The 22,111-nt window shown below is 39.2% G+C and overlaps 1 protein-coding gene across 1 annotated transcript in view; it reads left to right on the forward strand.

Moving 5' to 3' along the window:
• Positions 1-22,111, forward strand: part of SLMAP (sarcolemma associated protein) — a gene marked incomplete at its 3' end in the record, with an annotated part of 130,632 nt that overhangs the window by 99,988 nt on the left and 8,533 nt on the right. The window contains exons 15-19 of the mRNA XM_015407061.1: positions 4,642-4,698; positions 10,221-10,301; positions 10,515-10,574; positions 11,676-11,801; positions 12,270-12,344. Of these exons, the coding sequence (XP_015262547.1) occupies positions 4,642-4,698; positions 10,221-10,301; positions 10,515-10,574; positions 11,676-11,801; positions 12,270-12,344 (399 nt within the window). The remainder of the gene's footprint in view (positions 1-4,641; positions 4,699-10,220; positions 10,302-10,514; positions 10,575-11,675; positions 11,802-12,269; positions 12,345-22,111) is intronic.

Genomic DNA, 22,111 nt, shown 5'->3' on the forward strand with positions numbered 1-22,111 from the left:
ATGTGCTCTCTGGGCCACATTCAGAATTAGATTAAAATCCCAATTTTGCAGAAGGATGTTTAAAGCTTTGTTATGTTAAAAGATTATTTGAGTAACCTCATGAAATAAAAACTAGTACATGAACTGTACAGATATAAAATGTAGATTCTCAGATTTTCAGAATGAGACTCTGTAAATTAACACTAAAATTGTAGGCTCTCACATACATAGAAAACCAAACAGATGCTTGAAGATCACTAGTAATGGGTACAATATAATAGCTGTTTGCCCCTGCTGGTATTCCCAGTGCCATTTCACAAAGGTCATGTATGACGATGTCCTTATTCATTCCTATTCCTGCCCCCACCCCACCCCACTAATTAGGACCAATCAATTCAAGACATCAGTAGTCTGGTGATCCAGTTACACCCCTTCTGTCTTCTCCCCACTCCGTTCTGGGCTCTGAAACAGGGGGGAAGGGAGGGATTGCATTTTCTATCATGGATCTTCTGGCATCTCTTCCAGGTTATTTATTTATTTATATTTATTTATTTTATTAGACTTTTAGCCTGCCCTCCACTGGACAGCAAAGCTCAAGGCGGGTAACAACAAGTTAAAAACAATACCATAAATTATTTGTTAAAAACAAATTAATATAGTAACAAATCAAAAGTAAAAACAGATGGTGACTTAGGCACTAATAACAGAAATTATCCAAAGTGAGGTTGTGCAGTCTGCGTGTCAGTGGAAACCGGTACAATGACAGAATGGATGGTGGGGAGGGGACCAGGGGAGGACAATTTAGATGGTAACTTCGCTGCCTTAGCTGTATTTTTGGCCCTGCAGAACTGAACTAGATTTTGCAGAGCCCAGATCTCACCTGGAAGGGTGTTCCACCAGGCTGGGGCCAGAGCAAAGAAGACTCTGGCCCAGGTCGAGGCTAGACGAATACTTTTTGGGCCTGGAATCTGATCTGGTATTCAGCCTGAAGCCAGTGCAGCTGGCGAAGCACTGGTTCTATGTGGACTCTAGATGGTGTGCTTGTAAGCACACGTGCTGCTGCATTCTGGACCAGTTGGAGTTTCCAGGTCAGTTTCAAGAGTAGCCCCGCATAGAGCAAGTTACAGTGGTCTAGTCTGGAGGTGACCATTGCGTGGATCACCGTGGCTAAGTCAGGGCAAGACAGGAAGGAAATCAGTTGCCGGACCTGGCGCAGATAGAAAAATGCCGGTCTGGCAGCATGTGTAATCTGAGCCTCCATTGAAAGGGGGCTATCCAGAAAGACTCCTAAGCTCTTCACAAGTGGCCTTGGGGTTAACAGCTCTCTGTCAAAGGCTGGAAGTTGGAATCCCAACGTGGGGTCTCCTTGACTCAGCCAGCAGACCTCCGTCTTTGATGGATTTAGTTTCAGTCAGCTCTGCTACAACAAACCAACCACAGCCTCTAGGCCCCCGGCCAGATTTTCTGGGGCGGCATTTGGCCGGCCGGCCTTCAACCGATACAGCTGGTGTTATCAGCGTATTGGTGGCATCCCAGCCCAAAGCTCCATATCAGCTGGGCAAGGGGGCACATATAGATGTTAAATAACATTGGGGAGAGGATTGCCCCCTGAGGGACTCTGCACACCGAAGGGTGTCATGTTGAGATCTTCTCCCCAAATGTCACCCTCTGTCCCTGATCATGGAGAAATTAGACAAACCATTTCAAGGCTGTCCCACAAATCCCCTCATCTGCAAGGCAGTGGGTCATTAGGTCATAATTGACCATGTTGAATGCTGCTGTTAGATTGAGCAAAAATAGCAGCACTGATCTGCCTCAATCCAGGTGTCTATGGAGGGCGACCATCTGTGAGGGCGACCAGTGCCGTCTCCATCACATAGCCAAAGCAAAAGCCAGATTGGAAGGGATCAAGGCCCTTAAATGTATTAGTGTTTGAGTGTCCACCATTACAAAATAAATACTGTGGTGTCGCATGAGAACTACTGTCAAGGAATCCAATTCAGCAAGACTTCAGGAATGTTGTTTGCAGTTAGTTTTGGATAATTGGTTTTTGGAAGCCCTACAAATTCTTGTTTGTTTGCCTTATCCTTTTATGCATAGTGGGATAAAAGATTAAATAGATGTGCAGTTCCAACAGAAGACTTACACTTGTCATCCTTAGACAGGTTACTAGTAAACTGGCTGGAAAGTGGTGTAGTTACTTCCGTTTCCTGCTGTAACTAACTTCATTCTAGACCAAATAGAATAGATCTCATTTAGGATTGTTTATAGAAAATCTGGAAACCTGAGACTGTTGACATTGTGTCTTCCCAATATAAGGAACCAGTTAAACACTTAACTTTGGCCTGGGGAAAATGGACATGCAATAAGGACCACATCTGGTGAATCAGAAGGGAGTTTTTACCTGCTAATCACTGAGGGAAGGAAACATTCATATTTAATACTATCCAAGCATTAGACAATAGATGAAGGAGCTGGTATTTTACTTTCCCCTTGACGTTTGCAAAAAAGCAAAACAAAACAGCTCTCACCTCTCCCCAGAAAGATCTTGAAGTGTTTCCCTGACAGGTTGCCTCTTGGACATTGTCAGCTACAAACATGGTGGGACAAAGGAAGCATTCCGTATGAGTTGAATGGTTGTTATACGTTGGTCACAGAAAAATCAAATGTCCATCCACATTTTTGTAATACCAAATTGTAACACAGAATATGCATTTATTATATGCACATTCTTCCAGTGGTGTGGAGGAGGAAACATTGGCTTTATGTTTTCTGTCCAGTTCCTTTACTTTATTCATTTAATGTTCTGTTTATTCATTCGCTTACCTACTTTGAGCAGAATTCTGTAAAAAAGGCTTTTCAATACATAATGTAAAAGCTCATGCATCAGTCTGCTTCTACAAGCTAAAATTTGTTCTTGCCCTCTTGAGTCCATCTGCTTATCTTAGTGCTTTATGCCAAATGCTTTTTGCCAGCATTAGTCTTATCCCTGAGGAACAGCTTTGTCTCCTGTCTGATATAGCTGCTCTCTGACTAGCTCTCTGAACTAGCCATCCTTTATTACTTTCTCAAGCAAATGCACAGCTGGAGCAACTTATTGAGCATTTATTCATACATGCATTTATAACATTCAGTGTTTCTTGTTACTTGATTACTTAGCTGGAAACTTGCAGCTGAATGTGTGAACTTTAATTTCCATTTGGTAGTGTTTTGGCTGAACTGACATGTAATATGGAAACTGGTATTTGATCTGTGGAGGCTGTTTTTGTGCAAATCATTACGTATTTATGATGCATATGCACTGAATTTATTTATCAGTAAAATCTGCTTTTAAAATCCGATAGGATTATTTTTACAAGTCTGCTGTTTAGAGCACTTTCCTATGTCATTCCTTGTTCTACCTTTGTGTATTTTCAGAATAGCACAGAATGTATGATCTCTCCCATTTGCTGCCCCATCTGTCTTGTGCTTCCTCTTGGTCTTCTCTGACCTCAGCATGCCACTTGTTTCTGCTATATTTGTATCCTCCACTGAACGTTCTTTTTGGCCTCTCTTAGTCTGATTTTTTTTAATCCATTGTCACATTAACGATTTTATTTTCCTTGTGTGTGTGTGTTTTGTATTTTTCCCCGTCTCAGTATTTTGCTAACAAAATATGAGGCCTCCAGACTTACACAGCCTATTCCAGCCTTCTTGGTGTTCCCACATACTGATCTTACTGGGGAACATTCTTAGAAATACAGTGGAAAAATAGCAACTAAAACCTAATTCATTTTGTTGCTAGTCTTGAAAGTGGCCAAGAGTCAGGGTTGTATGGCAAGAAAGGTGGGATTAAAATAGTTTAATAAATGAATGAATTGTGTGTTAACAAATGCTTGCCAAATAAAGGCCTCAAGCAGCTACCCCCAAATTGTAAGGTTATACTTGTGTAGCAGAAGATATGCACTAGAAGAGGATAGCATAATCAAGATTGGTGACTAAGATGTTAAAAATACTGAATGGGCAGTTTCTGTGCCTGTGAAAACGAGGTTAACTTTCTGTTAACTGTTCATCTCCTTCCTCACTTCCTCACTCAAATTTTTCACTTAAATTCACCACCAGGTTTCATAGTTAGTATTGCTCCCAGTATCCAGTATGTAGATAAAGTTTGGCTATATTGGATGCTCTGAATTCAATGGTTCAACCATCATAATTACATTCTGTATGTAAGGTCACTGTTGAGCTACCAGGAATTTTCACACTACCCCCCCCCCCCAACCAATTAATATGAATACACTTTCACCCTTTGCTCAGTACAGGTTTTAAAACTTTTGCTATTGAGAAACAGATTCCAAATGCATAAATGTCTTGATTAAATTACTTCTTGTAAGGTTTCACACTTTGACCGTGGAAGACAGCTCAATATTTCTGACCAAGAGCTTTGTTTTCCTAAAAAACTATTTTGCATTTAATTTCCTGTTTTGCTTGTGCGTAGCTGATTAAAATCACCTTTTGTATAATTATGTATTGTCCTGTTAAAATCCCTCTGGATTCTAGCACAGAGAAGTATGAGGTAATAATGTCCTGTTTAAATTTGGTCATGGAATGTAGATTACAGAGACGTGTACAAATAAATGCTTGAACAATTTGAGCTAGGATAGTAACCCCTATTTTGTTCAGCAGACAAGCTCATAGACGAAGGACATCTTTCCAGAGTGGATGAAACAAAGATTCTGAAAGGTTAGACACTTACTTTGTTTTTGAGAAATGTTACAAGTCTTGGAAACTGGGCCATTGATCTGACTTTTTAAAAATCCAAATATTTTGATTCATGTTTGAAGGAATATGATATTGCCAAATATTAGACACCATAAAAAGGAAAACATATTAGGTATCCTTTTTGAATACCTGTTATTGTTTTAGCCTCTTAGTTGTAATGACTATGTATTGTAATTTTGCAACTGTCTCCTGCTGGATATAAGAACAAACAATACTGCTCCATATCCAATAGCATCTCATCTTAAAATCTACTTCAAAGTAAATTTGCTCAAGGAAGGTAATGTACCTCTTGTGGACAGAATATTGAAAATGGTTTGGCTGTATTTTTGAAGTTGCTTTTGAAGTTTCAGCTCTTTTTGTTTTAATGGAGTCATGGATACCTGCATTTCAAAGGTAGTCCTGCCATAGATTTTATAATTTAGTAATTAATTTTACAGTATTAATGTTATAAGATTTTGTTTAAGTGACTATGAACGTATAATATTTATATTTATATAAATGAACTTCAATATTGTTGAATTTCCTCAAACTTTGTATGGGTCTTAAATTATTACTATAGTTAAAGGTTTTATATTTGGTTTAGTATGGTCTTTGGGGGGGGGGAAATTACTATTTTCATGTTGTGTCTGCAGTGAATCTCCTGCATGTTCTTTTTTGTGCAAAGTGCAGGGAGCATGCCATATTTGGAAAAGAATGCAGACAAACTCTGGTGTAACTTAATGCTTGCATGTCAGTGTAATCTTGTTGAATGGTGAGTTATTTTTTTGTGTTGGCGTAATGCATTCCATGTAACCTTTAAAAAGATTCTGTCATTATGTTTTAAACCCTTCATGCAGTATATGAATGGGAGAAAGCTAGGTAACAAAAGGAAGTGGTATAAAAGAAAGTCATAAACTGCTCTTGCAACTCGGTCACTTTCAGCAGGGCTCATCTGCAGTTTGAGGGGTTACTGCTCAAGAGACAGAAGTATAGAGACTTCTTGGACATGCGATACGAGTTGAATGCATCCACATTTGTATGGAATAACTAGGTCTTTTGTCAGAGGGGTAGAGGTGTTAGTCTGTGGTGGCAAAATTAAGCCAGTCCAGCAGCAACTAACCATTTTCCCCCCAGCATAAGCGTTTGTGAGTCAGCACTCCATCCGATGTCCTTTGTGTCCAGCATTTTTCTGACTGGCAGTTACTACTGTCATTATAATAAATACTTTTCTCTACAATAAAGTCTGAAATCCAAATGTTAGATCAGGAGTGAGAATGGAAAAAAGGGAATGGAATCTAATGGTGGTGAACTGCTTTTTAAAAATTCCTCTTTCTCTCTCAGTGGATTTGTCACTATTTTGTGCAAAGGAACCAACTGTGCCTTCTGTGTCCATATAGGGAAGTAAGAGTTCTGTTGCTGCAGCAGCAGCAGCAGATGTCAGAAAATAAACTTTTTAAAGAAATTGGGCCTGTAGTAAATCTGACAGTATTTAACATATTGTTTTTTGTAGTGTATAACTGAATACTTACAGCAACTTCACTATGTGTCATGTTTTATAGAGAGACAGAAGAAATGTTAAGATCTAACTTTAGAGCAGGACAGGCTGGAAAGAAAACAACAGAGGAAAAAGGTGATACAATTATAGGGTCGCCATCTCTGAGTTAAGAAGTTTGTGGAGCTTTGGGAGGTGGAGCCTGGAGAGGGTGGTGCTTGGGGAAGGGAGGGACCCCAGCAGGGTGTAATGCCGTAGGGTCCACCCTCCAAAGCAGCCATTTTCTCCAGGGGAACAGATCTCTGTGGTCTGGAGATCAGTTGTAATTCCAGGAGATCTCCAGGCCACACCTTGAGGTTGGCAACCATACACAAGTAAGAGGGTGTGTGTGTGTGTGTGTGTGTGTGTGTGTGTGTGTGTGTGTAAGTGTGTAAGCAAGTGCAGCTTCCTGCACTTATACTTGGTTTCAGTTGGAGATAAGATGTATGGGAATTTGTAAGGAAGCACTAATATATTTAATAATGGGTAAGATTGATATTTGGTTTGATTATTTTGTCCTTTGTCAAGCACAGAATCTGCAGCAAAGCCAAGAATGCTTTCTATGTTTTCTGAATAGCACTTCTGGCTGAGAGACCACCTGTCTTCAGTTTAAAGATGAAGCCTTCATTGACTGATTTCCACCTGTTTAAAGAAGGAAACTCTTATTTATTTTGGCTCGTTACAGTCATATGTTTGTGTTCTTGCTTAACAAGTACATGTAGACTTTGCTGCACTCAGTGTTAGAGGATTATTTTCTCATGAACAGTATCTTTCCCTTTCAACATTGACCTATTTCTAGAGCAAGCACACTTCATCCTCTCTTGAATTTCCCTCTGTATTTCAGTTTGATCGGGTAATTGTTAACATTCTAAGTGCATAACATTTAGAAGCTTACTTTCCAAAGCTTTTTAATGCAGTTCTCCATTTAACATTTTCTTTAGGGGAAAAAAATATAAGAAACTATGAAAAAGTTGGATGAAAATTTTGAACTTCATTTAGGTAATTTGTTAGGAATGTAGTAGGTGTTTTGCTATAAGGCTCATTATGTCCAAACAGAAGTGCTCATCAAGTTGTAGGCAGATGGCTGCATCCTCCAAAAACATTGGAATGAGTTCCAGTTTCATTTTGAAGCCTTATTAATGGTGGATGGATTTTTCCTAACTGAAAGAAATAATGGTTCTTTTAGTTTACTTGGGAAGATTCAAGACATATTATGAAATTTACCAGTGTCATAGGCACAGTATCAGACATAATAAACATTGTGATAAGATTGGAATACAAAGTTAGAAAACAATGCAATAAAAGCAGTGTAAGACTTGACTTAAAATATGCAAAAAATGGTTTAGAGAAACTTAGAAAACAATGCAGAAGAAACAAGAAATGCAAACAATAAACAGAACTTGTTCCTTTGTAAACACATCCTCTGGAACAAAGTCCATTTTACTACAGCTCCATTCTCTTTATAAAAAGCTAGGGCCTGGACTCATCCAGGGTCCTGTTTGTGGTGCCACAGGGAGGGGGGAGCAAGGGTGGCCATGGCAGCTCTTGTTGGGTGGAGGGTGCGGGCTAGTAGTGAGCGCAGGAATCTTGGGCCTGCCAGACCCTACACCACCGGCCCTATCAGCAGGTCCTGGGTGTCAGGGGAACCGGGGCGCCCTGGCTGCTACTAAAGGCATGGTGCCACCCCTGGTCACCATCTTCTCAGCGTTGGGCAACTTGGCAAAGGGCCAGCTGATCAACAGACTGCAGAGGAGCGCGGGGCCATGGGAAGCCTCAGACATTTCACTATGCCTGGATGCCCTGTTATCTAACTAGGGTATGGATGTTTGGCTATGCAAAAGATATGCAAAAACTGCTTTAGAGAAATTTAGAAAACAATGCAGAAGAAACAAGAAACCCATCCTCCAGAACAAATTCCTCTGTTCTCTTTATAAAAAGCCCTCCTGAAAATCCTGTTCTACACATTCTGCAGAATAACAGAATTGACCTTCCTGACCTCCTCAGGCAGGCCTCCCACAAAGTGGGAGCCACAACAGAGAATGATTGGATACAGATAGCAGCTATTCTTACCCATTTCCAGAGTGGTGCCTTCAGCAAACGTTGTTCAGATGAGCATGGCTGTCACAGGGGCATATTGGAAGATGGTCCTTTAGATATGTGGACCCTATTCCATGAAGGGCTTTGTAGATGATAGTCCATCCCTTGAATTGAATCCTGAAATTGATCAATAACCAGTGGAAAACTGCAGAATGCATACTCTGCTTGTTCTTGATAATAATTGGGCTGTGGCACTCTGTACCAGCTGATGTTTCTGGGTTTTTTTCTATTGTTTGAGCTATATTACAACTGGCATCCAGAATATATCTGAGACACAGCAAAGAACTTCACAGAAGTATCACAACTGATAATCAAGAGATCCTGAGAATTTAAAAACTCAGGACTTAGCAAGTGTTGAAGTGCCTTAAACAAATGAGCTGGTCATGAACTAGCTGCCGCAATGGTATCAAAGAAATAAGATTCCTTTGCCACTGTTATTGCCACCTCTTAGGTTTTCCATTTGGCTCTACAGCATGGTCTGTCAGATTCACTGTGGGTTTTCCGCCAGCACCACTCTAGATGTGCCCTCCCTGCATTCTTCAAATCATTCAACTCTGTGGTAAATCAAGGGGCCAGAGTCTATCTCAAGGGTGGGAGAAGATGGGTGGACAACCTTGTCAATAGTTTCTAGGAGCTTTGTATTCAGGTTCCACTATGGCATCAACACAACTAACATCCGAGATTCTGGATTCCAGTCAGATCCATGAGTCTCTGTGGGTAGACTATTTTAGAAGAGGATTGGTGCCATACTGACCTGTGCCTTGAGGTGGTGTTATTTAGACCATGGCATAGGTTGAACCTCCAGGTCCCAAATCAGACCTTCCTCCCAAAAATCAATGCAAAAAAAATTAACTCAGAAGTATGCTCTTTTTCATGAAATGGGCCCGTCACAACCTGAGTGAGAACTATGGTGGCCAAAAAAGCTATGCAGTCCTAAGCTGGTCCAAACAAAGTGCCTTCAGCATGAATGCTGAAGTCTCCCAGGACAATCATTTTGGGAGACTCCAGCACCAAACTGGATATCACCTCTGCCAGCTCAGAACTAGATGGCCTGTCTTTCCTTTTGCCTCTGCTTTGTAAGTTAAGTTGTAAGTATGTGTTGTAAGAATGTGTCCCTTTCCTAGATTAAATTTCTGTAACAAAAGTAACCTTTTATAACCTAAATTGAATCTTTGAATTTTTTGAATCCAGTGCTGGTATAGAGAATTTCTCTGTATTGTCTCAGTGTTTGGCCAGACCTAAGGACCTCAGACAACTTTTGAGGCTTTATTATAATATACAGAAAAACTTGTAGATGAAACACAGAAGTTGGTTCCTTGATTGTAGAAAAATATGTGAATTTTCCACAAATGCAACTTTTAAAAAGTTACTCATATTGCACAGTTTAATTTTAATGGCTGGGTTGTCTTAAATTTCATCCTGATATCTTTTATGTGTCATATTCTTAAAGTGTTTTTCTTATCCAGTGTGGTACAAAGCAGTGTTTATTCCTAAAAGCACTTTTCTGTCTAGCATGTTACAATATCTCTATTGTTCTGGAAATGGTTTTCTGTGTGTGTCTCTCCTGATTTGCTCCCAGAATTAGTGAACAAAACAACTAACTTTACACAGGGTTCCAGCTGGCCAGAGTACAATTTTAAACAAAAGGCTAAACTATGCATGAGGCAACTACATCCTGTGTTGGATTGTTTAGTATTAAATATGTGACCTGAGGATATTTAATCCAGTTGGGAACAGGATTGCAAAGACATAGGAAAACATTGGTTTTAACAAGTGTGTGCATTGCATTGATTTTAACAAGTGTGTGCATTGCATCCTCTGTGCATTGCATTGATGCTAAAAGTACCTTAACAAAACAATTGTTTCTATTTTACAGAAAATCAGGCAAAAGCAAAAGAAGCTGATCTATCTGATACTCTTAGCCCGAGCAAGGAGAAAAGTAGTGACGACACTACAGGTATGTTTGTGGACATAATTTCATTCAAGCGTATTGGGAATATCAAAGTACGAAGACTATTTACTTTTAACTTGACATAAAACTGATACAGCCTATATTGTTATTCATGGGGTTTAATGTTTTTATGTGTGTGTTGCTGCTGCACTGTGCTGAATGTTATACTTGTCTAATATATTCAAATAATTTCAAAAATAATTTGATTTTCTCCTTTAGATGCTCAGATGGATGACCATGAACTAAATGAACCTATTGCTAAAGTAGCTCTCTTAAAAGGTAAATTGTTTTCTTAAATTTTTAATATGGTGATTATTAAGTCTGTGCTTAACAGTGAGAACAGTGAGAAAGGAGTTCTCATTTTATACATTTCCTGCCAGCTTAGTATTTTTTACTAAGCAGTGTCTTTTTACTAACTGGGAACATATTTGAAAATCTTTAGTCATGCAGCCCAGATGTCTTTTTCACTACAGAATTATATGCCTAGAGATCAGGCAACAAATGAAATTAATGGATATCTGTTTGATTCCCTCAGAAAACATACAAGGACACTAAGCAGACCTTTTACTTGAAGGCTACGGCCAGGATGCAAAGAATTATGAAAATAGTCACTTAAGCCTAGCAAGGCTTTTTCTGAAATAGCAACCTTCCTTACCTCACAGGAAATTTATATTTGAAATTTTGTGGAGCATTGAAAGTAGTTTGTTCCACTATTAAGTCTCCTGTGAGAGTCCAACACATATGTACTTTAAAATAAAACCTAGGCGAGCATGAACTTCAGTTTTTTACTAGTGGTGAATCTACCCGGGGTGAGGGCAATGGGAGGTACCACTTCAGCCATTTTCTTATCAGTACACAATACCTGTTCATACTAGTTTACATTCACTCCAGTCCTGAGGGTCTTGGAACTGGGTAAACATTCATAGGAATGAGCTATAGATAAATTTCCTTTGCAATTCCATTTCTCTAGTTTCCCCTTGATTGCATAAGGCCTTGCCTTTACTGCTGTGAGGCCTCTGACATGCTGAATATTCATTTTTGAATAACATAATGTGGGGGAAAATAAAATTAAAGTCTGGAAAAAAATCTGCTGTGTTCAAACAATTTTGACCACATAAATGGAGAATGGCTAGTATTTGACATTTTAACAGTTCAGAATATATTGTGATTTGAATTACCTACATGATTCCAACTGAGTTTATTTCTGTATGCTGAACTTCAGTGTGTGAATATTTTACTTCCTAACAGTGTTCTAATTTATCTCATAACTTTTATCTAAGGTCACTAACTTTGCATGATTCTCAAATTCCTGTCTTTGTAGGGTAGTAGAAACTTAGGCAATTGCGAAAACTGATGCTTTAAAGAAAAATATTCTTTTAGCAGATGAATTGCAGGGTGCACAATCAGAAACTGAGGCAAAACAAGAAATTCAGCAGCTGCACAAAGAACTGGTTGAAGCCCAAGAGCTAGCTAGAACAAGTAAACAAAAATGCTTTGAACTGCAAGGTGAGATCAAGTTCCCTTTGAATATGCAGCTTACCTTGGAAAATTTATGCCCAACTGCTTCAGTGATAGTTAAAATGGCAATACAAATCTGATCTGATTATTCTGAATAAAATGTGTGCAGAGTACCTTCTATGTAATGAAGGTGAAAAGTCAAAAACTTGATGAATTTAAGGACTGGAAATGGTTTTATGATTGTTTTCATTTTCTTGCTGCCATTCCGTAACATAATGATGTCAAAGATGCACTGAAGAGAGGCAGAGAGAAATCTCCAGCAAAAAATTAAATAAAATCATTAACTACTAGCAGTGTAATTTAATCAATTAAATATGTTAATTTACTTATTGATTCATGTTTACTAAAGATGGAAATAATTTTTTAAAACACTAATTTCTAATCATTTAAGCTACATAATGATAAACAATATGCATTTAAATTATATATATATGTATATATATCTTTTACTAACAGCTCTTTTGGAAGAAGAAAGAAAAGCTTATAGATTACAAGTTGAAGAGTCCACCAAGCAAATCCAGATTCTCCAAGGTATAAAACCCTTCAAAATTTATGAAAAAGATATAGGTAATGTAATTGTAGAAGTAAAGGTATTGATTTTTAATAGGATTGTAATTTTCAGTATTTACTGCTACAAAACTCTGAAAGTAGAATTCTTAATACTGAAGAATAACAATGCAAATTATGATACTGCCTCAGTATCAAAATTAACAGATTATACAAGACTGAATGTGAGAAACCCAGTTTTTAAAACTGAAATACTCCTTAGCAGAAGCTGCGAAGACTAGGCCAATGATGAATTTAGTCTGTGTCCATGTTTTAGAGAGGGGAAGGGATCCTAACCTTCCTTTTTTCTTCTTTAGTTGGTACAGTGCGTTTGGGCAGCATGCTTGTGCGGAAATATAATTTAGAGTGTCTCAGAAAGAAAGAAAAAAATGGAAAACATGTTTTATTCTACTCATATACAAATTAAGTTAATGAGGAACTCTAAGAGATGAAAATATAGAGTACAGAAAGTTAAAGAAATTTTTTAATACCTTGACAAGACTTCATGTGTCTTTTCCCTTGGATGCCCGTGAAATTCTTTGTTGGAATAAAATGGTGTTAGTCTTTAAGTTGTCACAAAACTTCCACTTATTTTTGCTGTGAAAATTAACATGGTTTAAAATCGCTGCTTTTTTCAATTAAGTTTTTGGTTGTTTTCCACATAAGATAGGAAATATAACAACCAACTCCCTGGAACACTACCCACTACCCCACCACCCACCCTCTTCCCCCAACAAACCCCATCAACAAGAAAACAAAGAGCTGCACGCACTCAGGCAGCTAAGAGTTAAAAATAAGAAAATCAAGAGAAAATAAGGGCGAGTGAGAATGGGATGGGGGGAGGTGAGAGACAGCAATATAGATCCAGCTGAACAAGGAGTGGGGAAAGTGAGGGATCAGGGCTCAGAGAGATAAAGGAAATTTTGCCAGATAAAAGTGAAGGTCCCAGGAGCTTCTCATCATTTATATGCAATGAAATTACTCCTTAATACAGGTGTCAAACCTGTGGCCCGCGGGCCAGAAGCAACCTGCCCAGGCCTTTAATCTGGCCCGGAAGTGGGACTCTCCTACCCATCCCCTGCCTAACCTCACTGTTCTCATCTTGAGCTGTGTGGGAGTATAAAGAGCCAAGGGCGGGGCTGCCTCTGAGAGCAGGAAGCAGAGGGTGGGGCTGCCAAACTTCCCAGACACTGTTCCAAGCCTTCGTAGTCCTAATCACAGTTAGGAGCTGGGTGTGTGTGTGTTTCCTTCTGCTGTGATCCTTGTGCTTCTTTTTTATTTTAAAACTGGCTTTGCAAAATCCCATAACCACCCCCCCACACACCTTTCCAGTTTAGGCAGGCATGTTTTAGGTGGTGGGGGGGGGAGGTTTGGTACCAGCCAGGGTTAAAATATAGAGTTCTGCAAACTCAAGGGACTCAAGTTTTGCAGAGAAATATTAGTTTTAACACACACACTCCTAATGTGGCACTCCAATGGAATAATAGCAGAACAAGTGTTGAAGAGGACACCCAAAATTATTATCTCAAACCACCCTGTAAAAAAACCCCTGAGACTCTGGAAAGCCACTGCCACTCTGAGTAGACCGGGTGGGGGGAGAAGCTTGCAGTGCTCAGCTCTTTCATGTTCTTCCCCTGGGTCCTAGGCTCAGACCATTTATAACTGTAGTTTATATTTCGGGGGACGGGGGGACGGGGGGACGGACCACAGTTAAAATACAGAGTTCAGCAAACTCAAGGAACTTCAGTTTTGCAGAGAAATATTAGCCCCTAATGTGGGGCTCTAATGGAATAGCTGCTATAATATTTTTAATTGTGTTTTTCTGTGTCCTTTATAAAGTTTATAATGCTACTTGGCATTAAAATTTATGACACAGATGGCCTGGCCTGACAAAGTCCAATTTATTTCTTATCCAGCCATCATAAGAAATGAGTTCGACACCCGTGACTTAATATTTATAACATAGGCTTGGCTATATAGATTCTCATATACATGTATGTGCCTTAGCATATGATCTTTTAGTTCCTTGTAATATAATGGAACCTGCTTCCAAGAATTTTATTGGTAAGTGAGTAATCCCATTTTATTTAAATCCTATTTGGTCTTCTGATTATACGTTATCTCTGCATAATGGGGTGGGTGTCCACGTATTCTTGTAGTGCAGACGGGTAGGCAGGTAGCAGATTGATGTCTAAGCAATTGCTGGTCTGCAAACAACTGGGGTATTCTGTAAACTAGAATGATTCTTAGGTCAATTTCAGCTGTTAGGAAGGAAGTTTTTCATCCAGGGACTGAAACTGAGTAAAAACGGTTAAAGTAATCAGGTATGTTCAGAGTATGTGCCAAGAGTAGTCTGCGGCCTGGCCTGATCAATACTAGCATTGTAGGTGCAGAAGTGGGGCATCTGTTTGAAATATGTATTGTTAATTATGAATAGAATAAGAGTTTGTGTCTTACAAACCATGTATGTTGTTTTTTCAAGCCTTTTGTTTGTGAACTGAATTAGCATCTCAAATTTCAATGGTACTTAGTCATGACCAATTTGAACTGCTTTGAGGATTAATGCATAATATTGGGATCATAAGAAGATGTTGCAAATAACTTTGTAACTAACATATTCATGACTAACCTAAATAAGATTATTTATTAACTTTTATTTACTTCATTTATACCCCACTTTTCTCCCATAGGGACCCATAGTCCTCCACTTTATTCTCACAACAACCCTGTGAGATAGGTTAGGCTGAGAGTATATGCAGCCCAAAGTCACCCAGCGAGTTTCCATGGCAGAGTGGGGATTTGAACTTGAATCTTACCGGTTCTAGTGCCATACTCTAACTCAGGGGTGTCAATCATGTGGCTCATGGGCCACATCTGGCCCCCACAGGGGTTGTATCAAGCCCGCAAGCAACAGGCTGCCATCTCCTTACTTCTCTCTCTCTCTCGCTTTCTTCTGCGACACAGCTTGCTTTGCCAGGCTCTCTCAATCGCACAGCAGAGCCAGAGAGCAAAGCCTCTTTTCCTTCCATTGGCTGAGGTTCCTCCCTTGGGAAGGTAGAGAGGGAGAGGGAAAGAGACAGCTTGCTCTCAGTTGCACTGCAGAATTACAGAACAAAGCCTCTCTTCCCTCCATTGGCTGAGGTTCCTCCCTCTCCTCGTCTCCTGGGCTTGCTTTGCCCAGTTTCCTCAATCACAGGGGAGAGACACAAAGAAAACACCTTTAAGACCAACAAAGTTTTATTCAAGGTATGAGCTTTCTGCGTCTTCTCTCATCGTACTTGCAACCAGTGTTCTCTCTAAGCTGAGTTAGTGTGAGCTAGCTCACAGTTTTTTAGCCTCCAGCTCATATATTTGACTTGGCTCAGGAAGGATGGCTCCAGAGCAAACTAATTTATTCAATAGCCAAATCGCTCACTCACTTTAATGCCAGTAGCTCACAAAGTAGAATTTTTACCCACAAGACTCTATAGCTTAGAGGGAGCATTGTTTGCAACCCCTCTCAATCTTCCTGCTTTTTTTCTCCAGTCCAGTGTACACTCTCTTCTCTGTCTGGACCCAATAACATAGGTTTTCTTCTGTTTCTTTCTCTCTGCACCCAGAAGCTCTCTGTTCTCTTATCAGTTCAAAACCCTCTTTTTTTCTCCACATGCCATTCTCCTTTCCTCCTCTGTGCAATTACATTCCTTCTTTGTACCCAAAACTTGGGTGTGTGTGTGTGAGAGAGTTTTGTTGGGCTCATGCCAAGGCTCTCCTGGGTGCAACTGGGTATGCCTCCCCTTTTTCACTGTATTCCGGCACTCATGATCCAGCCTTTCTCAGTAGGAAAGCAATGTGAACTATTTAGATGAGGAATAACAACAAGCCAGTGAGGTGGATTAGGCTTGAGTGTGTGTGTCCAGACCAAATTCACCCAGCACATTTCCTTTCTAGACTGGGGATTTCGAATCTAGATGTCCCACATAGTAGGCTGATATACATTGCTGTCTCTCTATTCTTGCACTGCCACATAGGACTTGTAGCTACTCTCTGGGGAAGACTATAGTTTTGTAGACAAACACATAGCCCTCAGCTTGTGTCATGATGCCTTCACATGTTCTTGACCAGCACATGAAACAACTTGTGTACAAAAGCTCACAATGCCCAGCCATTTCATGTTTTCCTTTGGGTCTTAGGCTCAAAGCATTAACTCTGAGATTTCTATAGTGAATGTCAGTGAATCAAAAGTAGGTTTGCAACTTACAGATACACACCTGAACAACACCTGAACAGCATACTTAAGGTTGCTACAGGACAGACATTGTCTCCAGATTTTGATGCAGTAATTCAAAGCAGTTATCAGAGACTGTTAAATAAACAAAATATTGCAGGAGTGCTAATGTTTTAAGCATGTTTTACTTTAAGTTTTAAAAATATCTTTAATTGTGTTTGTGTCCTTTATAAAGTTTATATCTCTGCTACCTGGCATTACATTTTATGACACACATGGCCCGACCCTACAAGATCTCATTTATGTCAGATCTGGCCCTCATAACAAATTAGTTCTACACCCCTGCTCTAACCACTATACTACACTTGCTCTCGGCCTAGAGCAGGATATTAATCTAATAATTTATTGTTCCTGTAGGAAAGAATGTCATTTGGTTGTTTATTACATTTCTAATCTGCCTTTATGCCAGGACTTAAACATTATTCTTATATTTCAAACAGTATTTTGAGCCTGAAAACAAAACAACTTCAGTTTTTAAAAAACAGCTTTACAGTGTAGTATAAGAAAACTGTATAGAGATTTATTCTATTGATGTAGTGGTTTACTATTGTTGGACTAAACTTATGTTAGGTGTCAATGGACTGGAAAGTTAAGAACATAGAATTCTCAGGAAACAATGCCAACTCTTTGTCTAGCTTTTAAGTATCCAGTGATGCCTGCAGCTGAAATCTTGCCTATTTTTAAGCTTTCCATTGATCTAGACTTCCCTTTGTAATGTGTCCTGTATTTCTTGCAGTTTATCATCTTTATGGGCTCTACTTTGGACCCCTTTCAATCTCCGTGTCTTTATGACTACGCAACAAGCCCACAGTTTCCTTTTCATAATTCTTAATCAGTTCCACTGGCATAATATTCACACATGCTCTTATGATGTGAATCATATGGATGGAGGGGTCCTCTGCTTGTTTTGTGTGTGGGGGGGGACTCATCCACCAGTGTTCAGATCACTGTGAGGTAACAGAAAGATACTTTGTGGAATGGCATGCCATAACCTTTCCCTCATTAAAAAGAAATAGGAGATCCCACCATGAATGCCCTACTTTAGAAAGCTGTGGCTGCCTTTTTTAATCAATAGTTTTACTGAAGTTCGAAGAGCAGCATAAAATTAAATAGCAGCTTGGAAGCTTCTGTGGTAACAATGGGGAGTGAACAACAAAACAGATTATGAATATATGCATCCCTCTCTCTCCTGCAGAAGCAGCAGTTTTTAATTCGCTCTGGCAGCAGTTGCTTTTGATTAGTTGTGAGAGATCAGCTGTTGCTGAAGCAAAGAAGGAACTGCTGCTTTAAAAAGAAAGTTGCAGCTGTTTAGGAGGGTGGATTGGTATGACGTAATAACACTGTGGATTCCTGCTCCTTTCTAAGAGAGTAGGGTAAGGCAACAGTATTCAGGTTGCTGAAATCCATCCTTTTGTCAGCTATTCAGACTGCTGCCCCACTACTTATATAATTTCAGACAGGCTAGATGCTGTTTTTCAACTATATACTTACTTTTATTTACAACATCTAGACCTGTCTTTCTGCCCTCATCAAAGCCACCAAGATGACTAACAGATAAAATAAGCATTACAAAAACATACTTTAAAAATCATTAAACCCAAACAAAATGCATAATTAAAACAAAACCAAAGTTAAAACGCATATAGTAAAAAAACCCTATCAAAACATAAGGCAAGAAGGCATATATCCATTCATTTGCTGGAGTAGAATATGGACCAGGCTTTTGGCAACTTTTTATTTATTTATTTATATTTTATTATATTAATGATTGCAACAAAGATCAAATAACATAAGATATCAAAACCAATAACTAGTATAGCAAAAGATACATAGTGCAATTTCTATAAAGATAAGAAATGTACATTCGTTTAACAGACAAATATAACCAATATCCACAACAGTGTTGTACAGCTTATTTTCTCTTGATATCTGCTGCTTTGTTTACATTATACAAATATTATTTGGTACTAATGCGAACTCTGTAAGGTGAAGAACAAGAAGTATTAGCTACAGTGCAAGAACAATCACGCTTTTGGCAACTTTTAAAGGACTATAAAGTCATTTAATTTTACTCATAATACTGGATATTTACTAAATCAAGATCTTGGAGTTAGGCAATTTACGAATGTTCAACTAAGGGTATTTGTATAACTGCCATTTAGAATATGAAATCAGGATAACAGACTTACTACTTGACAAAACTACTTGTACAATTAGTGTTAGAACAAATGTGATTCTATTTTACTTAAGCTTGCTGAATCAGTGCCCCACCGGAGCTCTCAGTAGCTTTTCCCCCATAGCAATAGATTGCTTTATGAGGTCTTGATGAAAAGGTGTAACCTGGAACAGATAGATCATACAAACAGTGTCAGTGGGGCAGTGACAGGTAGAAGTTCTTCAGTACAGCTCTGCTGTTTGAAAGATGTGTGTATGTAATAAGGATGTGAGAGAGATAGGATTACACAAATTAATCGATTTAATTGGATTGAATTGAATTGATTTTCTTTGAATTTATGTATTAATTAATACATTTATATCTCATCTTTCCTCATAGTTCAAGGTAGCTTGCAGTAATAATTAAAAACACCCACAGCTAAAACCTACAATAAAATAGCAAACCTCAGATCTAACCCCCCGCCAAAGATGCCTGCCATTCAGAACCCCTCAAAAGCCCTGGCAATTGAGGAAGTAGTAATATATCTGTCCAGGGGTGAAGGTCCCAGCTCCACCCCTGCACTCACAAACCTTGAAAGGAGCCGGACAGTTGTTGAATGAAAAAGCAGTAAACAGCATCTCAGGGAGGCATTGCTGGCATCTCCCAGGCTTGCAGCTGGATTACAGGAGGGACTTTCCCCAGAGGGAGGAAAGGTTGGCCGCAGCAACAGGGAAACAGTGAATGGGAGCTTGGGCGGCAAAGGGAGATTGGAAACAGGTGTGTCAGCCTTACCCCACACCAAGGGCAAGGCTAGGGGTGGGTTCAAGGAGAGATTGAGAGGAACCCATTGGGAGCAAGGGTTGGCTGTCCGCCAGATCCTTATGAAGGAGGAGAGGGATTAGATGGCTCGGTGGGGCCTTGCCCCAAAGGGAAAGAAGCAGGGAGCTCAAGGCTGGCCAGGGAGGAAAAGTGGTGGGAGAGAGTCAGCGGACTAGAGAGAGCAATGGGAACCCGTGAACAGGAGAGAGGGACTCATGTGTCTGCCAACCCCCCACCTCCTGCACCATCTGAGGCCACTGCCAAGCTCCCTAGCAGAAAAGTCATGCTCTGGAGGACTCTGCTGCACCCAGCTGGCAACCTGTGGACCCAGGACCTGACAATATTCCTTGTGATCTTCAGTTAACTGTGAAAACTTTACCCATCTTTCTCTTGAGAAAATATATGTTTTTGGTTAGGCTGTAAGTAACATATAAAACTTTGGTTGTATAATCTTGGAAACAGTGGAGATGTAATGGCAGGCTGACATCTTCACAGGGAGTGAAGACACAACACAGCTAATTACCAACTAGGAGGGCTCTTGGGTCAGCAAATTCACCTTAGATTGAAGGGAGATCAAAAGGATAAACTAGGTGTACCTCTTTACGTTGCTCTTTGGGTGTTTTCTGTTGAGTGGTGGTTTTACAGAAACCTCTCGACTTAGAGCAATCTGAGGTCTTGGAATTTACAATCTTGCTCCCGGATGTGTGACCTAAAGCCTGACCTCCTCTGCTTCTTAAGATTTATGGACATAATTATCTACAGACAAAGAGATTTTTTGAAGACAAAAGAGAGAACTCCTGCTGAGGTGACCTCTCTTAGAACTCTCTGAAATAATAACTTTGGCAAAAAAAACATAATTAAGAAATGCTAGAAATGAAATTAGGAAAGCAAAATGGATGAGGGTTTAATTATTTTTCCCATCGCTAATTTTTAATCTTTAATTTTATTTTTTATTAAAGTCACATGCATGAAAGTTTTTTTTTGGCTGCGAAGACAAATCTGCCATGAGGCTGTTCTTATATTTTGGTTTAAAGGTTAACCTGTTATTAGATCATTATACATTATACATAATAGGAGATAAGACTATTTGACCTTGGTTGCCATGGTGAAAAGGATATTAAACTGCTGATGGCTAAAAGTGAAAGTATTCTATTTGAAAACATTCTGGAGTATCTGTTTTGGTTTTTTTACTTTTGTTACCATGGTGAAAGGACACAGATTACTGACAACTAAAAGTGAAAGTGTTTGATTTGAAAACGTTCTCTATTTCTATCCTTTTGCATTTTGGAATTTATTCTATATTTATTTATATGATATATACCTTCCCCAGCGTTAGTTGTATGGCTTTAGTGTTAGTTGTCAGCGTTAGTTGTATGGCTGGTAATTTGACTCCTGTGTACATCATTCCTCCATATAAGCGAGGATATTAGAACAGGCAGCCAAGATGAATGAAGGGGACTAGCTTACTTGGTTGGTGTTAACCTGTTTGCTTGAACACTTGGCGGAAGAGCTCCGTCTTGCAGGCCCTCCGGAATTGAGTACCAGAAAGAATCATGACAGGAAAGGTTCATCAGACCAACCTGTCACATCAGGTATGATGCAGAAGTTACTTGAACAAATGGGATGAAGAATAGAAAGTAAAATAGAGAATCTTGGAAACAAGATAGAGGCTTTTGAGAGAACGGATGAGAATCTTGGGAAATCTAAACAAGAAATGAAAGATGATGTGAAAGAACTTGAAGGAACAATAGGGCATATTACAGAAGTTAAGCAAATCAATGATAAAGTGATTGCTGTAGAAAATAAAACAGAAGAGATTGACAAAGAATTTGAGAGGCATGTGGATTTGTTAGCCCATATGGACTTGAGAGAAAAGGAGTATTGTCTGAGACTGAGAGGTATCCAAGAAGAAACTGATGAAGATTTCTGACAGAGGATTATATTGCTTTTGGGCAATTTTCTACGAAGGGAAGAGGAAGATATGGAATTTGCAGAAGATTCTAAAGACACTAAACAAAAGTCTTTTTGTTACGATTAATGGACAGTCGATTGGAAAGAAGTTACAGAGTTTTGTCCCTAATTTGACTATGGCAGTGGAAATTATATACACATAGAAATAGAAATGTCAAACAATACTTGCAGTAGAAGAATGGCTAGAGAAGATGTTGGACTTTGTAGCTATGGCTAAATTTACAGTATTGGTTAGGGAGAAGATAATTGCTTATCAGAGATTGGGGTTTTTGTATGAAAAAGATAAGGATGGCTTGATGATTTGCGGCTTTCCTGAATAAGTAATTTGCTTAAGGGGAAACAAAAATAGAGAGAGTCCTTGTTTTAATATCTAAGCAAGGAAAATTTTGTAACCAAAATTATATTTGTTGTAGAGAAAACTGGACGCTTTTATGTCCCCCTTCCTTTTTCCTTTTTTTCTTTTTCTTGTATTTTGTTGATGTTTGTGTATGGTTTTAATTTTTTTGTATGTTTCACAGTTTTACTCCTTTAATAAAATTA

This window comes from Gekko japonicus, unplaced genomic scaffold, assembly GCF_001447785.1.
Source record: "Gekko japonicus isolate JY-2015 unplaced genomic scaffold, Gekko_japonicus_V1.1 scaffold2234, whole genome shotgun sequence".
In the NCBI taxonomy this organism is placed as follows: domain Eukaryota; kingdom Metazoa; phylum Chordata; class Lepidosauria; order Squamata; family Gekkonidae; genus Gekko; species Gekko japonicus.